This window comes from Zeus faber (assembly GCF_960531495.2).
Source record: "Zeus faber genome assembly, chromosome: 14".
In the NCBI taxonomy this organism is placed as follows: Eukaryota; Metazoa; Chordata; class Actinopteri; order Zeiformes; family Zeidae; genus Zeus; species Zeus faber.
In genome coordinates, this window is record NC_137200.1 from 2250323 (window position 1) to 2269097 (window position 18775).

Below are 18775 nucleotides of genomic sequence, written 5' to 3' on the forward strand. Positions count from 1 at the left end.
CTTACTCATCAGACGTTTATTTTATTATCATAGGTTTTGCATGCACTGTAGACAATCTTTAGTCCTGGGTTAAATGGGAATTATTTGACTTATTTTTATTGTTTTACTTACTCTGTATTATGTGAATATTTGCCCCTAGGGGAACAAAGGATTTTACAAAAAAAGATTACTAACACAATTTTTCTACAAATAATGCAAAACGATGCATAACTCTGCTTTTTTGCCATATTGCACTCTGAAATGCGTTGAGAAGATAGCTTTTGTGACATAAATACAACAAGCACCCAGAGTAGAATTTATCTTACTGAACATGTAGTAGATTCACAAAGGCAATTGAATTTGGGACTTAAGGGGCATTATGCATGATGCTTTTCTTGTTGAGAAACAGGGTCAAAAATATCTTTAGTCAATACCAACCATCACTTTTTGCAGATGCAAAATATGAAAAAGTTGGTCCTGAAATATTGCCACTAATAATCTCCATGTCAATTGTGGTGGCATATCGACATTCTTTGTATTGATCAACTCTATTGTGATCTGGAAATAACTGAACAATCACTGAATAAATATAAATAACATCATTTGTCTCATGAGATGGTTAACCAGGTAAAATATACTCATATAGCTGAAGTGACAGAGGTAGAAAACTATTTTGAAACCAGCATTGTGCTAACATGTCATTACTATGAGATTAATCATTAAAAGGTTTGCAGGAATCCATTGGCTTGTCTACTCCAGAGTGCTGGATTGCACAAAGTACATCTCTGTAAAATACATAACTATTTCACAACATAATTATTATCAAGGTTGGACTCATACAGTAAAAACACTGTGAGATAAACGAATGCAGCAACTAATGATGCTTAGTTTGGCATTGTAGATTTATTACATTTCCTAATGTATGACCATTTCAGGCCACCCATTTAGCCATAAACTGTTGGCATAATGCATTTTACAAGATCACAAGTTCAAGCTGGAAGGATCAAGGTCCCCGATAGTTTCAGAATAATGGAATATTCTGTTTATGAGATCCCATCATCACATCAACAAAATACAGTCCAGATTGAGGTTTTCTTGTTGCGTGTTCTGCGGTGTTACCGTTATGACTTAATGAAAAATCAATAATCGGTAGGAAGGTAGGCACTTGATAACTTTATCAACACATCTAACTACTAACCATTTAAAACTAACCATTTACTAACATAACTGATTCAGGAGCCAATCCATCTCGCACCATAGCCTTCCGCCATTCACTGAGTAACACTCAGTTTAGTGAGGATTGAACGTTTTGAAGTGAAGTGAAGTAAATCCATAAAATTCCGGACCGAAACTCAGGTAAGGATGTTACTGAGTATGTCAACGAGGTTGTCCAGACCCCACAGGTAGCCATCTTCTCGATTCCCCTCTATCCAGGGAGTGCGATGATCCAAGGTGAGGGGAGATGGTAGGGCTAAAGTCTTTCCAAAATCAATCATCCACACTCCTGTTTTGCCTGTTTCGTCATGCAAAAACAGTAAAGAACTCCCAACTACCTGTAGAGAGAGTGGTATTAGCACCAATTATTGTGTGTGTCTCATATTTTACAACATCAACACTGAAAATGCTCATGTGGAGAATGTATCCAAAGACTGTGTTCAGGTTTCGTGTAACATGCATCACCTCGTGTGTTCTGAAGAAGTCTGAGGTCTCGAGGACCCGACGCAGCTGCTTGAGCCTTCGCAGATAGCCCCTCTGAGGGTGAAGACAGAAACTTTAGAGTGATGAGAACAGAAATGGAGTGTGTGGCTAACCGGGAGAGTAACTGATGTTACACTCACCACAATTTGTGGGTTGGAATCAACAAAGTCTTTAAGCGCTTCCATGACTTCCTCTCGGCTTTTGGTCCTTTTAAAGTTTGTGCAACATTCTCCATTTGCTTTCTACACAAGAAGGCAAAGTATTGTTGGAAAGTAGAAGCTATGACAAATATATCAAAGTGATAATCAAGAATGAATTTTCTTGAGTTTGGCATGTGTGGATTCCCTCAAATCTATCTGTGGTGTGGGGTTGGTGCAGTTTGAGCAGCCACACCTGATCTGGATCTAGGTGATTGGGGTCAGCATGGCTGCATAGCTGTTGCTCATTGGTTGGTCTTACGAGCAACAGGTTAAAACCCCCATCCCCACACACACTCAGGCTAGGAGCCCTGTCATGACATATGTCTATCTGCTCCTGGCTAATTCCAGCTGGCCAAGTCTCTACAATAAACTGGTGTTTACAATTCCCCCAATTCCTGTGTCTCTGTGCCAGAGGTCCCTGAAATGCCACTTGCGTGGCACGTGGTAGGAGAAACTGCAACGTTATCATTGACTCAAAATGTATCAACGATCAGTCCAGGGCTGATTGTGAATGTTAAAGCTTACCCTGACGCCCTCAATGCGAAAACCCAGTGTTGTTGTCGAGCTCAGGCTTTCCCTCCACTGCATGTACCGGGTTTTGAGTATTGCCCGCTCAACCTGCTCTTGGATTGTGGGAGCATCTGGGTCCACGGCCACCATCTTCTCGTACATATCTTTACGAGGCTGTGGCCGCTCTCGTGCCGTCAGCAGCTCGCCTTCTTGGTATGTTCTACGACACAGGTTGTCAAAACTCACGAAAAACAGCAACAACCAGACGTGGAAGGGGACACACTCATTGTCTTCCATAGAATCTCAACAATCTAACTACAGCCATGCATTCCTCCACTTACCGACTTCCCATCTTGCAGTCCATGATGGCAGGTGTGCTGAAATGCGTCAACAAGTTGTCCATCATGTTGTAGTGGTGCTCGAGGTGCTGCACCACACCATGGTAGGCTGGCACAAAGGGCTTCAGGGCATCCTTCATTATCTTCTGGAAGCACTGTTGCTCTCCCTCACAAAATCTCTTCAGGAGCTTTCCATACTCCCCAACCAGGAATCCCTCTGCAAAGCCCCCGAAGTAAAAGATAAAGGGAGGGGGTGGGGATTTGTGCAAGTGAAAATAAAGACATAGTTTTGTTTATTACAAAAGAGAAACCAACCTGCATGTCCGACCACTTGTAGCCACTGCTGTGGTTCCTTGTGGGACATAAAGAGGGTCGACGAGGCTTTTCCTCCTTGTCGTCCTTTCCACAGTCAGGGCAAAAGACTTCAGACTTAGTTAGGCGACTTGTGTCTTATGGTTAAACGTCTCCATGGAAACAGTCGCCACAAGACTGGACAATACACGGGAGGGCAAGCTACGTGCTGATCTTGTGCAACAGGCACACACATCAATCAAACATTTACACCAGACTTATTTGGAACAATGCGGCAATAATAATACACTTTACAGCACAAGAGGTATGGAATTCAGAACTAATGTGAAACATAAAAAAATAATCTTTGGCAGAACTGTTACTCACTTGGGTTAATTATTACAGTTTAATGATTTTGTTACTCTGGCAAAGTCCAAAATAAAGTCCAAAATACAAAATATAATTCAACTTAACATAACATACCAGAATGCAAGTACTCTGTCATTGTTCTTCAGCACGTGGGTAGTCAACATGACACTTTGACACATTTTATTGTAATCAAATGACACTAATGTTCAATAAATTACAAAGGATAGTGTGTTATCATGGTTATTTTAGCGACGATTTTTTAACTTCAATTTTTTTAACTTATTTTAAACTTAAACATGCAAAAGCAGTTAAAAATACATTATGTCACTGGGGCCTATTTTCTTAATTATATTCTTTAATATCACTGAAATTCTAAGAAATTCATCACGGTCCAACGACAAGCGATATGTGGGCCAAATCAAGAGCATTCACGGAGATGTCATTGAAATAAATTAGCTTGGCACAACAAGGGCAGAATGATCATTACAAGTGGCCTGAAAAGCAAGACTGTATTTATTATTCTTTCTATTCCAGTAACATTGTTGGACCAATTTCTGAGCCTGACTGACCCACACAGCCAAATACACTCATTTGAATTGGCTGATGTTCAGTGAATACGAAGACTGAATATGGAGAGTAGAGAAGTATGGCAGAAATGGGCAAAGGAATGGAAAAGTTAAGTTGGAATAGAAAGGAGAGGAGAATGGGGAGGGACCTATAGGAGATGATAAGAATGGGGGGGGTGATGGGGAAAGAGGATAATAAGAAATGATCTGATTAATTTATTGCAACATTTGTGTTCATTGGTCATTGTTTATGTTCAATGAACATAGATCCATTAGATACCACATATAGTTAGGTTATCCTTAAATTCATGTTATTTGGTTAGAATAAAAGATTGATCATTTTGTTCTTCTAAAACACTTAATTAAATAGTTTCATTAATACCTCAGTACTGTCCCCTGGTGTTTTGAAAATCTTCAGTTGGTGTAATCTTGAGTTATTTAATAAAATACTGCAGAATTTCATTATACGAAGACGATGATACATTTTCATTCAGATTTTGACATATTCGGACAACTTTTTACTAGTTTCTGAGGCAAAAGTGCCGGAAAGTGAACAAAGAGTGGAAAAACGACTGCGTGAAATGAGTTCTCAATCCAGACTCTTGTCATGCGTGGTGTGGCGCCCCAGTGGTGGAAGGAACTTTTCGCTCGCTAGGCCCTGCAGAGACACAACCTTCAAGAAATAACTGAAGACCCTGCTCTTTCAGGAACACCTAAATACCTGATCCTATCCTAGCGAGGACGAATTAGTCTTGTTTTTGTTGATGTTGACTAGCTTTTAAGTTGTTATTTTGACATAATGCACTAACAACATGTAATAACATGTAATAATTACCGACGGCGCTATTTTATTCTGATTGCTTACATTTGTCTTGCACTTGTATCTGGTTGAATTTAGAAACAGGAGATCATGCACCTAAGTTTCGATGTTGCGCCAATGGACGATGTACACTTTGATTGTGTCTAGTCTGCATGTAATGAATGCATGTAAATGTAAAAATAACTACAAATCCTACAGCTATATGAAATATACGAGTACATGTTGAATGTCTGCAGTGAACATATTGGTCTTTAAAGACAGAAGAAGAAGAAGAAGAAGAAACAGTCTTTATTAGTCACGCAGGTCTTCACGCAGGTCTTTAAACTCAATCAACACATTTAATATTTCTTGATAAAATGTGACGTCACACCGCAGGACAATTATGAGTTGACAGAAAAATACGCAAAATATGGTGAAATACGGGGAATTTGGTGACCACTTACTTTTCTTGAAAATAAACTATTTTTTGAAGTCTGATATATACATTTCTTATTGTAATCAACAAATTCTAAAACGAAACGTTGTTCACCTCCTTTTGTCAACTCTCAATAATTTTTATTCCGCTACATTTTAGCACAGTTAAAAAAAAAGAAGAAGAAGAAATCTTTATATTTGTATATCCTTGTAAATTACTATTGTGTTGTAAACGGGTGCCTGGATATGAAAATTCTTTAACTTTTAAGTACTAATACACTTTAGATAAGTAAATACATGTCAATGCGGTACTTTCACTTTTACAAGAGTACGTTTATGTCAGGGTATTTGTTATTCAGTAAAATGTCTGGATTATTTTTCCACCACTGCAAGATGTATAATATAAAATATGCACACAGTGTAGAAAGAATGTAAAAGTGAATTGTTGCCTGTGGAGGGCAGTGGAGTGCATCAGCTGCGTCTGACCTGCATCACATTCAGAAAAAGAACGAGAAGAAGCGGAGAGTGAACAACGCACGGTACACGTGATCACACCGGCGGAGGAACTGCGCTCCCGAATCCACACTTGTGCTGCATTCCATTCAAAACGAAACTCGTAAACAGAAATCATACCTGTTACTTGGAAAACTGTGAAGGAAATTTCGAGGCAGATAGCTCTTGTTCCGGGTTCCCGAGGCAACACATCTGGAGTTACAGCCGCACCGTTAACGGGGAACAAACTTTTTTTGCAAAGAAATGGGGGGGGGGCGACTAACCGAGTCGGAATCACCGATAACTGCCTTCACCGGAACGCCGCCTGCTGTAGTTTCCGGAAGCAGGGGGCGCAAATAGGAAGTGGAATGATCCGTTCCCGGTTGTTGGCGGCGCTTTCCAAACCCGGTGACAGCCCTGTGTAACGGCTTTGACTGACGGCGATGTCTGCTAAGAAATAACTCAGGGTCCCTATATTTGGCTGGGTATTTTTTTAATCGGAAGGTAAATAATCTATGCCGCGCATTTTACAGATAATTGATGTGGGTCGTTGGTTCACCTAAAACTCGTTTTCATCGAAAGTGTGCTTGCTTCCATGGTAGCTAAATGTTGCTAACGCGGTCTAGAGGGCTAACGTCGCACCGCAAATGGAGTATTCTGCTAAACAATCATCTCTAAGTAACAGGACGACGACAATAGATGATAACATTGTCACCCACCCGCGGTCAGCTATTCATATCGACCTGCTAGTCTAAAGTGGTCTAAACAGAACATTTTAGACGTTTACCTTTTCAACTTATGCATATGTTCGTACCTCGTAGAACACGATTCATATATTTGTATCCTGCAGGTCTTTAAAATGTCTTAATATTGGGCTTTAAACATCATTAGATAGTCTTACATTTGAATATAAGGTCTTCTTTTCAACGTAAACATTTTGTATGATGTATCCATATATTTCTTTTTGTCAATATGAGTCAAGTTTCTGCATCCGATTCATTTTCTGATGTTATAAAGCCCCAAGCGTACAGCTGAACGTTATATTTACCTTAAGTAATTCCTGCTACCCATAACCTACTTTATAATTACATATCATACTTGCATACATAGTGTTGAGAATTAGTTTGAGGAGATTGTGATCATTAAAGAAGGAAGAGGGGCAGGAATTTGATTTGATCACATCCCCCAAAATGCAATACATGATCCTATTATGTTACTTCTATTTTTTTTTTCTTTCACTTTGTGGAGACATCGTGTCTTCTAACATTAACTGTTCAACTTCACAGATTCAGGATTTGCTGGATTTCAAATTAATTGTTGTCCTTTTTATTCTTGATGTTAGGTCCCTTGCAATGGAGCAGGGCTCAATGGTGCTGGAGGATATTGTCTTCCGAGGCGTGGAGTTCACCATAAAGATAGAGGTGGAGAATGGTGCGCTAATTGTTGAGATCTCTGACATAATGACAGCTGATCAGTGGAAGGGTGATTTTGATCCACCTTGTAAGTAACACTTTGTCATCAAAATCTGCCATGAAAAGAACAGGTTGGCCTACAGTTATTCCATTATTTTGCAGCCATTGAGGAGCTCACCAAAAGAACTGGCAACTTCAAGGAGTTTTCTATCTTTTGCGGCATGTTGGAATCTGCTGTTAAGAAGGTTTGTCTTTTCTTAAAAAGTTGTGATTAAAGGCTAATGAGCACGAAAGCTTAACACTTAATATTGAAGCCAAGCATTTTTGTCTAGTTTCTCAGAAATGCTGGAGGAGTACAGTACTGAAATCAATGTGATTCCAATAATATAAAAGCATTTAAGATGGATTTTTGCTTGGAACTATTTATGTTTTCATGATGATTATTATTTTCAATTCGGTCTCAACTAACCGTTGTCCAAAGACCCAAAGAATTTGAACCTTCTAATAAGTCTACAGAAACTGGCAAATGAAATCATATTCTGATTTTCTCTCTTATAAGTGCCAGACCTGCAGAATAATAGATAGCTTGTGACATATAAGGTTTGTGTGAACACTGTTGAATGGCCCACAGGGTGATGAAAGAGTGGAAATGAGTTGACTTTTTTCTGCAGACAAGTGATTCTGTCACCCTCGATCTCCTGACGTACGACAACCTGGAGCTGGTACGCAACAGGAAGGCTGGGGTGGTGGGCTGTCCCCGTGGCCGGCGGCAATCCCCAGCTCTTCGTTCCAAAAGATATCTTATCGTTATCTACACTGTGGAGTTCGACAGGTTTGTGTCCCCTTTACACCAGGATAATAGTAGAATCGGATGAATGCTCATTCGACAGAAGTCTATTTTTCTCTATTTTAAATAGCCATGCATCTTTCATGTCTACGTGTCTGTGCCGTTGGGTGATTGGTTCTTGTGATATTTTGTGACTGTAGGATCCACTACCCGCTGCCCCTTTCCTACCTGGGTAAACCTGACCCCGCAGCCCTGCAGCGGGAGATCAGAGCCCTGAGGACTGAGCTTATCGCTCTCTCCTCTCATGGCGGTCACAAGCCAGCGGAAGTGGAAATACAGCGGCTAAGAGCAGAGTCAGTTACAATCACCTGTTAATGTGAGCCATTTAGCTGAATTGATGTGTGAGGATATCTCGCCTGATTAAACCCTTTTGTCTTCAAGATTGGCTCTAGTAAAACAGGAGAAGGAAGCCATGGCCAAGGCTCTGGGGCGGCTGCAGATGGGCATGGGTGATGCCCCTTCTGGGAGGGAAGCGTGGAGAGCCAGAGAGGTGATGAGGAATCTGGAAGAGCAGCTTGTCAAAGAGAGGGCTAAAAGCCAGCGCTTTGCCAGCAAGAGAGGTCAGGAGCAGTACCTCCTGATGGAGCAGGTGGAGTCTCTTGTCAATGTTTAATATGTACACTGAATTCTAATTTAAATGGACAGCAGTTTTACCTTTTTTTTTTTTTTTTTTTTTTTCTCTCCTCTCCTAGTTGGAGGAGCTGAGGACATCAGAGTGTGCTCTCCGTGATCGTGTCAAGAGTCTTACCACTGAACTGGCTTTACTAAGGAGAGGGTTAGACAATCTAAGCATGTATATCTTTTTCTCACTCTCTTTCTTCCATTGATTAAATTACATGCATTCTCAACATTTTCTGCCCACTTGTTTGCCTAATGAGACAGTTCTTGTTTGTGCATCCGCAGCAGGGTGACTCCTGTTCGCCAGTCTGCTCATGCCGATGGGCTGACCTACCGCTCGCTGTCCCGGGAGAGAAGGTCAGGCCACAGTGTAGGGAGAGCTCGCTCGAGCTCCAGAGAAAGGATAGAAGATAGACTGCGGTCAGAAGAAAGATGCAGAAGAGCGGACTCCTCTGGGCCTCGTGGTCGCATCCGCAGGCCATCACCTTCTCCCACACGTTCTGGTAAGATTTAAGGCTTAATAAATCTTAGATAATAGGGAAGGAAGGAATAATTAATTAATCCTCAGGTGGGAGACTGGGTTGGTCACCTACTCATAAACAATGCAATATGGAGAGGATATACAGTAAATACTAGGGCTGGGTATTGGCTAGGATCTCACCATTCAATTTGATTTAGATACAAAGAGTGACAATTGAATCTAATAAAATGTTGATGAGGTGGCTCACAATACAATTCTATATTGATATTGTATACATAATGAGGATTGCTATTAGGTTTTTAGTTTACCATCTGATGTGCATTGCAAAAATAGTTCACAGAACAAATTCATTTGATGCTTAGGGTTAGGGGTTACCAAACATCAATATTGAAATTTTTCTAATCAATTCAGAAATGTTATTGTATCGTAGTATCAATTTTTATTTTATTTATATTTTAACCCAGCCTGAATAAATATTACTACTACTAGGAGCCAGTCTGGCCAATAGAAAATGCACATACACAAAATTCTGCAAAATACTGTAATACTCGGAAACTTAGAAAGCCAAGATAGAAAATATATAGTACAGATACATACAGATAATGTCAAAAAGATTAAATATTTGGGGGAGTAATTATCAGATAGCAAATCACAAGACGTGCCAATAAATCTGACTGATAGACTTTTTCGACAAAATGTTTAATAAAGGATTAAAAACATTTTTTAATTATTTGTAATTCTCCACGATCACGGGCAGCACGGTTTGACCCAACAGCCTACATCCAGGAGAGACAACGCAGACAGCAGGAAGCAGACACCAAAAAGTTAGTTGGCTCGTTATTATTTTCTTATTTGTTTTTTTTTAGCCAGCAATCCGATATTGTGGTTGCGTGGCATCTAGTGTTTAATGCGCTGTCTCTGGCATTAGAGAGAGAAAGATACGGAGAAACATGGTGTCGCCCGTACTCTCTGAGAGGGGACGCTCGCGTTCCAGAGATGCCTACCCTCCGGAGAACCGCTCGGGCAGCCGCGGCAGGAGGTTATCCATAGAGCGTAGAGGGAGCAGGCACTCGTCCGGAAGCTCCTTGGCAGACATGGATGAAATGGCCAAAACCCTCATATTTAGGTAAGATACAATTTAAAGATGTGGCCATCAAAAGAAGTGCCCATCCCCCCACACACACACACACACACACACACACACAAAATATACGTAAAGCGTTAATGGAGTTCCAAAAGCTGCTGCAAATAAGGGGGTAACATTTTAAGGAAACTAGACGACAAACTTCTCTTTTGTCAAATGCAAAGGGATCTCTAACGACCCTGTGAAATGTCTATATGTAGGTTTGTTCTTAAGTAGTTTTATGTATATTTATTTTTAAGTGAGGTGGAGATGTAGCTTTTTTGTGTCGTTTTCTCAAAGCTGTTCAATTTGACAAATTTTCTAAACCTTGTTTGCAAGTCAGAAGTACAGTGGTACCTCGACTTACGACTAATTCTTTCTATAAGAACAGTCGTATGTTAAAACAGTCATATGTCGAAGCAATTTTTCCCATATACACCACGCTCATATTTTTCTAGGATTTCCTTCTTAGTTTCAATGGGAGTCATTGCCTTTTTCTCATCATCCTTCTTCTTAGGACTCATCATGAAGGGTGAAAATAAACAAAATACACAGCACAAACACAGTAAATATGAAAAAAATATCGATAAGCCACGAACTACGTGCACACACAATGTAGGTCACCCGCTGACTGGCCGCCGACGCGCCAACTACAAATTTCCACGGTCGTATCTTGGAGCAGTCGGTCGCAAGTCGATACAAATTTTCGTGACTATTGCTACTCGTATCTTGGATTAGTTGTAAATAGATGCAGTCGTAAGTCGAGGTACCACTATAGCTTCCTTATATTGTGACATCAGAAAATGTCACAAATCACATGGTTTCAACCCTCCTAGACCCAAATGGAAAGAGACTCACAGCAAGCACATGGCTCGAACATTACAAAAACCTTCACATTTCATGTTTTCAATATTCTAAATTATCATCTATTCCATCAGATTGTAACTTGGCATAGTCCAATTTCATGATGTCATACAGAGTGAGGAAGCAAATTATCTTAGCTTCAGCCTTATCATTCTGTGTTTTCAGGGGAAGGAAACCAACTTACAATGGTCCTAGCATGGTGAGCGATAACAACATGAACAATTAACCTACTCTTAGTCATGAATATTTTCCTGCTGTGTAAAGGCTGAATGAGTGACGTTCTCTCCTGCTTTACTTTGTAGTCCCGTGGAGACCCGTCAGCAAGGAGGCCTTTGTGCAGCACTCCAACACGCAAGCTCAAATTAGACAAAGGTATCCAAAGCGTCGTATCAAAAATGAGATTCCTTTAACCAACTGAGGTTATGGCTCACCCGTCAGTCTTAATATTGACCTTAAGTTAGTCGGGTCAAAAGCAGTGGAAGTGATATTTACGTTCTGCCCTGTGCATATTGTAAATTTAGTGACTACTTATCTGAAAATATCACCATTTCTGTTTTTTTGCCTGTCCAACACATGAAAAATATTTAGCTCGTCATCCCTCCAAAAGTGCGGCTTCCGGCTACCGTTCGCCATGTAAGTTCAACTGTCAAATCAGTCGTTTCCGGGTAAAATTTATGTGCCGTGAATTTCTAATCACAAAATTGCCTTGGAACTTTAGTGTGCATGCAAATGCACTTAGTGTTTTCCACCCAATAAAATGTTGAAATTCCAATCATATAAGATGCATCACGCGGTAGACTGCACAGATGCCCTCAGGTTTGTATAGAAAGACTAAAAGTGAACTACCTTCATCGGTGCTTACTCTACAGCCATATTCATGAGACACGCCCAATGTCCCAGACAGACATCTTATTTTTCCTTGTCTTGCTATACAAATTTGAAAACATTAACTGCAGTCCAAAGACAAGATGAGCTGGTTTAGATTCATTGAATTACATTGGATTTTTTTCTTCCTGACCTCAGGGAGCTCCATAGATACAGGAGCTGAAATGTCAGATATTGAAGACAGACTACAAGCACTTCAGGAATGCATGAAGGATCTGGACACCGGACACTAACACAAGCAGCACAACAGTCGAGAACATGCTTAACTTGCACAGAACTGACCGAGGATGTGAAGGGACTCCGAGCTCGCTCTAGAAGACTGGGGCTCCTCTGGTCTTTTCCAAACTGCCACTGTGAAGATGTTATACCGAAAATACTGGTGTGCTGAACATGACTGTATATAGATTCGACTTACGCTTCTTTAACTTAATTGTGTGAGGTGATGTCACCAGCCCACCAAAGTGTATCTCCCCCGTTAAAAATTATTTAAAAATATTTTCTTTTTTACTTTATTTTTTAGTATGAATTCTTATTATGCGTTATTGTTTAGAAAAATACATCCCATCAATGATTTTGAATCTCAGCTGTCAATTTCTGAAATGATCTTTCTGCCACTAGCATGTAAATATTTGTACATGTTCCTTCTATTTATTCATCTTTTTATGTGTTCTACTTTGCCAAGTAAATGCAACGTTGATCATGAACAAAAAGGCGTTTGCTCTTCTACCTTCACAGATCAAATCCAAATAACCTTAACTGGACCTTAACTGGATCTGAAGGATTTAAAGGGAAACTCCTGTATTTATTGCCCTAAACGTTCATTTTTGATCATTGGGAGTCAACCTGAGTGATTGGCATCAGAATCTTTTAAATTGATCATCGTGAAAGAATAGTGTCTGCCAACTCCTGCGCCCTGAGCTACATTACGTAGTATAATGGGACAATCATGACCATGATGACAGTGAGGTTAAATACAGTTTTCTTTTAACTACCTTTTTATGTTATTGCTTTAGTTGTACTTCCCAAAGTAAAACAAAAAGGGAACTTCTCAAGCAAGTCAGTAGACGATATGATGATCCAATGACAGCTAATGCTAAGTTATTGTGATGGTGTCTGGTTATTGTGATTTTATGTCAAAAATCTTGACAGTTCCGCACCTCGATCTGTGAGAGTTCCACTTTTGACATGGTTTAAGCTATGAACTTGGGTTCCATGTCCAATGGTCAATAAAGCCAGTGAAATGATTGTAGCTCAACTTTTCATGCTCTATATATATAAGGTACTCCAAACATCAATACCAAACATTAATCGAACACGGAGAAATTAAAGTTTGACAAGATTTGGTGCAAAGTGATGAGTAAACTGACTGACGGTGTTGACAGTAGTAGTTCTTTGAACATAGTGGCAGAAGCCTTTTCAAGGATCTCACTGAAACACGCAGATTTGATTTGCCATACAGTGAAAATTAAATAATTAACATTGAATGAAAGCAACAAATATTGTGCCTCCTTAGGTGCAGATTTAGAGAACCACTAAAAATATGTACACTTAAAACTTCAAAGGAATGTTTTTTTAAGGGACAGGATGGCAAATTGTGTAATTTAAAGGAAACAGCAATGTCTGTATAAAGAAAATGCAGAGATAAGATGCATTTCCCCACATTGTGAAATAATTTAAGCCATATTTAAGACGTACATATCCGCCTTGACCTGAGGGATTTAGATTTGTTTAGAAATCTCAACTAAGCTTCTTAACCAGGATGATAATATTCAGAGCAATGACTATTACAAATTATAACGGTATTCTACAAACAGTCTGTTGGTGGATAACAGACAAATATATTTATCTTTTTTTTGCAACAAAGCTTTGTGGCGTACAGAACAATATGAACCTCAACACATTCGTAGCCTACACATTGTAACCGACATAGGGAGTAATTGGTAAAACTAATGTTTCAAACATTAATCCACATACAGAAGGCTTAAACATGTGAATACTGTGGTATGATATAGTTTTGTCCACATTCCCCCTGTATAAGTGTCTATTGAATTGGTGTGTGAGGGAAACCTCAAGGGCATCTGCCGCTGGCCTATATCTGGCTTGGTTTCATTAATTACCAAGGAACCTTGTGAGTGGAGACAATCCTCTCCAGGGAATCTTTCAGTCGCTGGAACAGCTGCTTGCTATTTCTGCTGGGATTGTGAGGAGGGAGACTGAATGCTGTTACATTGATCCCTTAGTTGTCAAGATTTCTTTACCTATACAGCACCGTGACCAAATATGACTTTGTTGAAGGGGCATGAAATGCCAACTGATCTGTATTCTGAATGACCTATCTTATTTCACTCATCCAAAAATACAAACTATTTGAAACAATTCCAGAGAAATCTGTGATCCCAATGTAATGTTTTGGCTTCCAAGACACTGGAACCTGATCTAGAACATCACTAGGTACATTTTTTTTATTTTACAACACTATCATACATCATACAATGCTGATCAAAAGATCTTAAAAACATGGGCGAAGAACACAGAAATCTTTACACATCATATCATTTTGGAAAAAAAGGACAAACACGTGATTGATGCTATGTTCCTACAGTAGTGTTTAATCTGTACGCTATTCTTCCAACTATGAACAGCTAACATGGTAACACTTTGTTCATGGTCTGCCCACTTAACTTTAAAACAGCTTTTAGTTCAAATATAGCTGGGGAAATAATATATATGCAGGGAAATAAAATGGTAAAGGCTATTATGGAGCACTTGAAAAAAGGGAATGTCTGGTAATGAACAGTCAGTTGACAACCTTTGTAAATACAAAAAAAACAAAAAACATCTGAAATGCAATTTTTTTGGTCAACAAGAAGGGCACAGAAGTACAAAGTCTGAGCATTCCTCTTCTCTCTTACAACTTAGTGCTGCTATTTAACACCAACATGCTTGGACTCACACTGGCTGCCATCCCTTGAGTCTCTTGGCGTCTACCTTTCAGCAAGGCCTCAATGTTTACTGTGAGCTGTAGTGAGAAATTAAAGACACATTGGAGACATGCAAATTATATAAAATAATAATAATAATAATAATTATAATAATACACAGAAAAATTTGACACCAGAACACACGTCTGGACTTACAGACTGATGTCCCGCGAGGATGCTCTGAAATGTGGCTTCCCTTCGCTTAAATTCATTGTTATCTGAACTTTTCCAAATCTCAGCCTGGCTCCTAAGCTGCGATTCATTTAATATGGGGTTCTGCAGACGCTTCAAGTAATACAAACAAATGGGCATGCTGTGGTTAATTGGGAAGAAAAAAAGTGTGATTTGGCAGAATTGCCATTTCTGATGCATTGAATGAGGATAAGGACCAAGTTACCACGTCTCAAATTGAAATTAACACTGGTAAAAGGCAATAATCACACTAATCTCAATCTTATTTTGCAATTTATGACAAATGTACTAACCAGTTGGGTCATGTAATCATTCGGGGAGCGGTATTTAACAGTCTTCAGTGAGTCAAAGGCTGCATTTACCCTTAACTGACTATGTTTCACCAAACTCTGTGAAGACATTTTTAATTATGAATGCAAAATAAAACCAGATAGTTGCAAAGAAATTCAGAAAAAAGCCCAAAAGAGGCGAGTTGTATACCATTAGCTCTTCATTGGTCTTCACACACAGGGAATTCTGGTTGAGCTCATGTAGATTTGTGAGTCCACTGGTGTTGGACTGCTTGTTTAACAGAATCGCACCCTTGGTTGCAAAATAAAAGATACATACATTTTTAAGGAGGAAAAACATTCAACGATAATATATAAGTATCATCTTGCCTACACGCTATATGAATCAAATAAGTGTGGGGAAATATTGAGTAAAGAAGATACCGCTCTCCCCCAGTGCTGAAACAGTATGCCGCCATTATAGATGTTAAGGGGTGAATGAGTACAGTAGCTCTATGGAGCTAGCTCAAGGCCAGAAGGAGAACAAGGGTACAGTGGACAGATTTCCATATGTGGTAACACAAGCTCAAGGCCAGAAGGAGTACAAGGGTACAGTGGACAGAATTCCATATAAGGAGTGAATGTATGGTATGATATGATGATGTATGGATGATAGATGTGTAGAATGTAGCATATAAGCCAGCCTGGGTAGAGGCTCCTGAGTTTTTTGCAAACCAACTCAGGCTTTAAAGTTACTTGTTCACAAGTGATAATGAAAGTCTTTATCTTTCAAACTTCAGCTTCCTCAATCTCTCTCTTATTTTGTTAAAGTGTTAGAGTAAAGTTTATCTACCACATATTTGGCGTTGTTGGCAGGATTGGAAGAAAAGGGACCACCGCCAGCTGCTGTGCTGCGGGACGGAGCCCGGCACAGATCACACAAAACTGAGTGGTCACTCATTTGTAAAAAAGGTAAGCAGCGTTCTTCCTTATTAGTTAGGAAAATTGTGTGATCAGTGTCTGCCCGGTCCTTACGCTAAGCAGTAAGTAAAATGTCCCTCCAAATTAACGAACAATAGAATAGCCTACATGTGAGAAAAAAGAGAGAGGGAAGCGTGGGATGAATGAGTGTGCATGCACTAACCATAACTGCTCTGTGGTTATACTAAATTGCTGTTTTTAAAATCCTGTAGTCACCGCTGTGACAGTACAATTATAGACGTACAAAACAGGATTTAAATGAACTATTTGCTTTGATAACGCCTCACAGAAGGGTTAGGGTGATTAGTTATCCATTTTTATCTGATTGTTGTTCGCCTATGGTTCACCAGTATCTGTAAGTCCTGTAAAGGTATAGAGCAGCATTCTGTGGCTTAAAATACATATGGTTATCCATTTTTATTTGATTGTTGTTCGCCTATGGTTCACCAGTATTTGTAAGTCCTGTAAAGGTGTAGGGCAGCATTCTGTGGCTTAAAATACATACGGTTATCCATTTTTATCTGATCGTTGTTCGCCTATGGTTCACCAGTATTTGTAAGTCAAAAGTGTAGGGCAGCATTTTGTGGCTTAACATACATATGGTAATCCATTTATGTTTAGAATAAATTAATCAAATTGATAAGAGTAGAAGCTAAAGGCAAAATGCCAGAAGCAACAGGTAGAAGAATAAAAGTATAGGTAGACATTCAATAGACAAGCAAGACACATAGAATAACCCAATAAATAAAATAAAATAAAAAACACGTGGTAAAAAAGTATTCAAGGAATAATTAAATAATTAATTGAAGATTATATAATTACAATAAAGTTATAATTAACAAAAAATAGTATGGCAATAGTTTATTCCAAAGTCTAAGTAGAGCCGCGGCTAGAGAGGAGTTACAAATTGAAAAAAATAAAAAAGGCGGTCAGAGGAGAAGAGAGGAATCAGAAAAGGTGGGAGGGGAGCAGCGCACCAGTACATTCAGCATAAACGGCAGACACATAATGGAAAGATTTAAAGTAGGAACAAATGCATACACATAAAAACAACCATTTCATCAACAGCGGTAGAAATTTTGGGTAAAAAGAGTCAGTTAAATAAAGAAAGATCTCAGAAAAATGGCAGAAAAGGACAGCCACAAAATGGCCAAAAGAGGACACATTTGATGCGGCAATGTGTGAGGAGATGGAAGTTATGATGAAAATCACAAGCTTAATAAAAAAGGAAAGAAAACAATAGAGAAAAGGGAAAGAGAGAGAATAGTATTAGCCATGTTCAAAAAGGAGGGAGAGCAGTGGAGACAAAAAGAAAAAACTGCAAAGGAGATGGTTAGTAAGGATAAAAAATTAGAATCACTACCCCGTAAGGCACAGCCACCACCTTACAACACAGGGTTATACCCGCTGATAGCTGGAACAGTAGACATTAAAGGAGAGGTAGAATTGGACAAAGAGAGAGACAGGGATTGTGCAACACAGGGAGGGAGAGACACACCCATACACATGGATTGTTACGAAGGGATTAGGAAAACAATGAACGAGTGGGATAGTGAGTGATGAGGGGGATAGTAATCCTTCAAGCAGAAGGATTTTATCAGAAAGGAGGAGGTCATTAGAAGGAGTGAAGGGAAAGAAAGGAAAAAGTTCAGAAAAAAGAGGCAGGAGAGAGGGAGAGGAATGCTGCCAGGAGAGAGAGAATGAGAGACAGGGAGAGGGCGCAGAGAGAAGGGGAGATGGGCCAAGCCCAGAGGCAGTAAATCAGGACAAAGCCCCCTAGTGCTAGAGCTGCAAGAAAAACTTGGTAAAAGGACAACAAGCTCAGTATGTCCCATGGGGATCCCAGGATTTGGAGGGATTAGTATCTAAACTACCTTATATAAATAATGGGGCTTCAAAGTGGATTAGGATATTTGAGGAACATACAGTGGGAAAATTAATGGCGGTGGGTGACCTGAAAGCTTTGTTGGCCAGAGTGCTAGGGATATCCAAGATGGAGAGCATACTGGAGAACAGGGGTTTGGGCCAGCTGCTGAATGAGGCCTATGATGGGACTATGTTTGACACATACAGACAAATAACCTGGGGTGTACTCAGAGGCAAGTACCCAACCCATGTGGATCACAAGAGCCTGAGGGACCATACAATCGGCGACACAGAGAATCCTGCATTGTTCCTGCAGAAACAAGTCATGAGATGGCGCATGGAAACAGAGAAAGATCCTGAGGAGGATCCATTGGTCTCCATCTTGTTCAGAACCTCCATAATAGAGACAATGCCTAGCTCAATCAAAAACAAGCTAGAAGATGTAGTGGGACTGATCTCATCAAAATCCCATAAAGAGTTCAGCGATCATCTGGTTCACGCAGTGGACAGACGTCATCAAAACGAACAAAGAATCCAAGAACAAAGCAAAGAGGTGCAGAGAACGTTGTCTCTGCTCCA

The 18775-nt window shown here is 39.7% G+C and overlaps 3 protein-coding genes across 5 annotated transcripts in view; 1 reads left to right on the plus strand and 2 right to left on the minus strand.

Annotated features, from left to right (window-relative positions):
* Window positions 1-1331: 1331 nt before the first annotated feature.
* On the minus strand, window positions 1332-3521 carry itpkca (inositol-trisphosphate 3-kinase Ca; the record flags this gene model as incomplete). Its single annotated transcript, XM_080014188.1, has 7 exons — window positions 1332-1532; window positions 1660-1731; window positions 1818-1919; window positions 2403-2607; window positions 2729-2942; window positions 3041-3124; window positions 3500-3521. The coding sequence occupies 7 exons, from the start codon at window positions 3519-3521 to the stop codon at window positions 1332-1334; spliced, it is 900 nt and encodes a 299-aa protein (XP_079870314.1).
* Window positions 3522-6036: 2515 nt separating this feature from the next.
* Window positions 6037-13067, plus strand: ccdc61 (coiled-coil domain containing 61). 2 transcript variants are annotated; one of them, XM_080013396.1, is made up of 14 exons: window positions 6037-6181; window positions 7020-7177; window positions 7252-7334; window positions 7761-7921; window positions 8077-8229; window positions 8318-8525; window positions 8629-8729; window positions 8840-9057; window positions 9793-9859; window positions 9964-10161; window positions 11188-11221; window positions 11325-11394; window positions 11611-11655; window positions 12046-13067. In XM_080013396.1, exons 2-14 carry the CDS (start codon window positions 7030-7032, stop codon window positions 12138-12140), a joined length of 1581 nt encoding a protein of 526 aa, XP_079869522.1. In that variant the 5' UTR covers window positions 6037-6181; window positions 7020-7029; the 3' UTR covers window positions 12141-13067. The 2 variants fall into 2 exon arrangements, with proteins under 2 accessions (XP_079869522.1, XP_079869523.1); XM_080013397.1 differs by having other exon boundaries at window positions 8629-8711.
* Window positions 13068-14354: 1287 nt separating this feature from the next.
* The window catches only part of LOC307239819 (transcriptional regulator ATRX-like), a 71456-nt gene continuing 67035 nt past the window's right edge, over window positions 14355-18775 (minus strand). Inside the window, exons 32-35 of one of the 2 annotated variants that reach the window (XM_080013393.1) lie at window positions 15561-15662; window positions 15374-15469; window positions 15045-15164; window positions 14355-14926 (exon numbers count right to left, since the gene is read on the minus strand). In XM_080013393.1, the coding sequence (XP_079869519.1) occupies window positions 14816-14926; window positions 15045-15164; window positions 15374-15469; window positions 15561-15662 (429 nt within the window). In that variant the 3' untranslated portion in view covers window positions 14355-14815. Of the gene's footprint in view, window positions 14927-15044; window positions 15174-15373; window positions 15470-15560; window positions 15663-18775 lie in introns of both variants that reach the window. The other variant, XM_080013392.1, reaches the window with a different exon arrangement.

What these genes read in the sequence shown, in the direction of transcription:
- ccdc61 (XM_080013396.1), top strand. Translation starts at nt 7,030, where the DNA reads ATGGAGCAGGGCTCAATGGTGCTGGAGGATATTGTCTTCCGAGGCGTG. An exon ending in TGGAATCTGCTGTTAAGAAG is followed by an intron (nt 7,335 to 7,760) that starts GTTTGTCTTTTC and finishes TTTTTTCTGCAG; the next exon opens with ACAAGTGATTCTGTCACCCT. An exon ending in TTCCGGCTACCGTTCGCCAT is followed by an intron (nt 11,656 to 12,045) that starts GTAAGTTCAACT and finishes TCCTGACCTCAG; the next exon opens with GGAGCTCCATAGATACAGGA.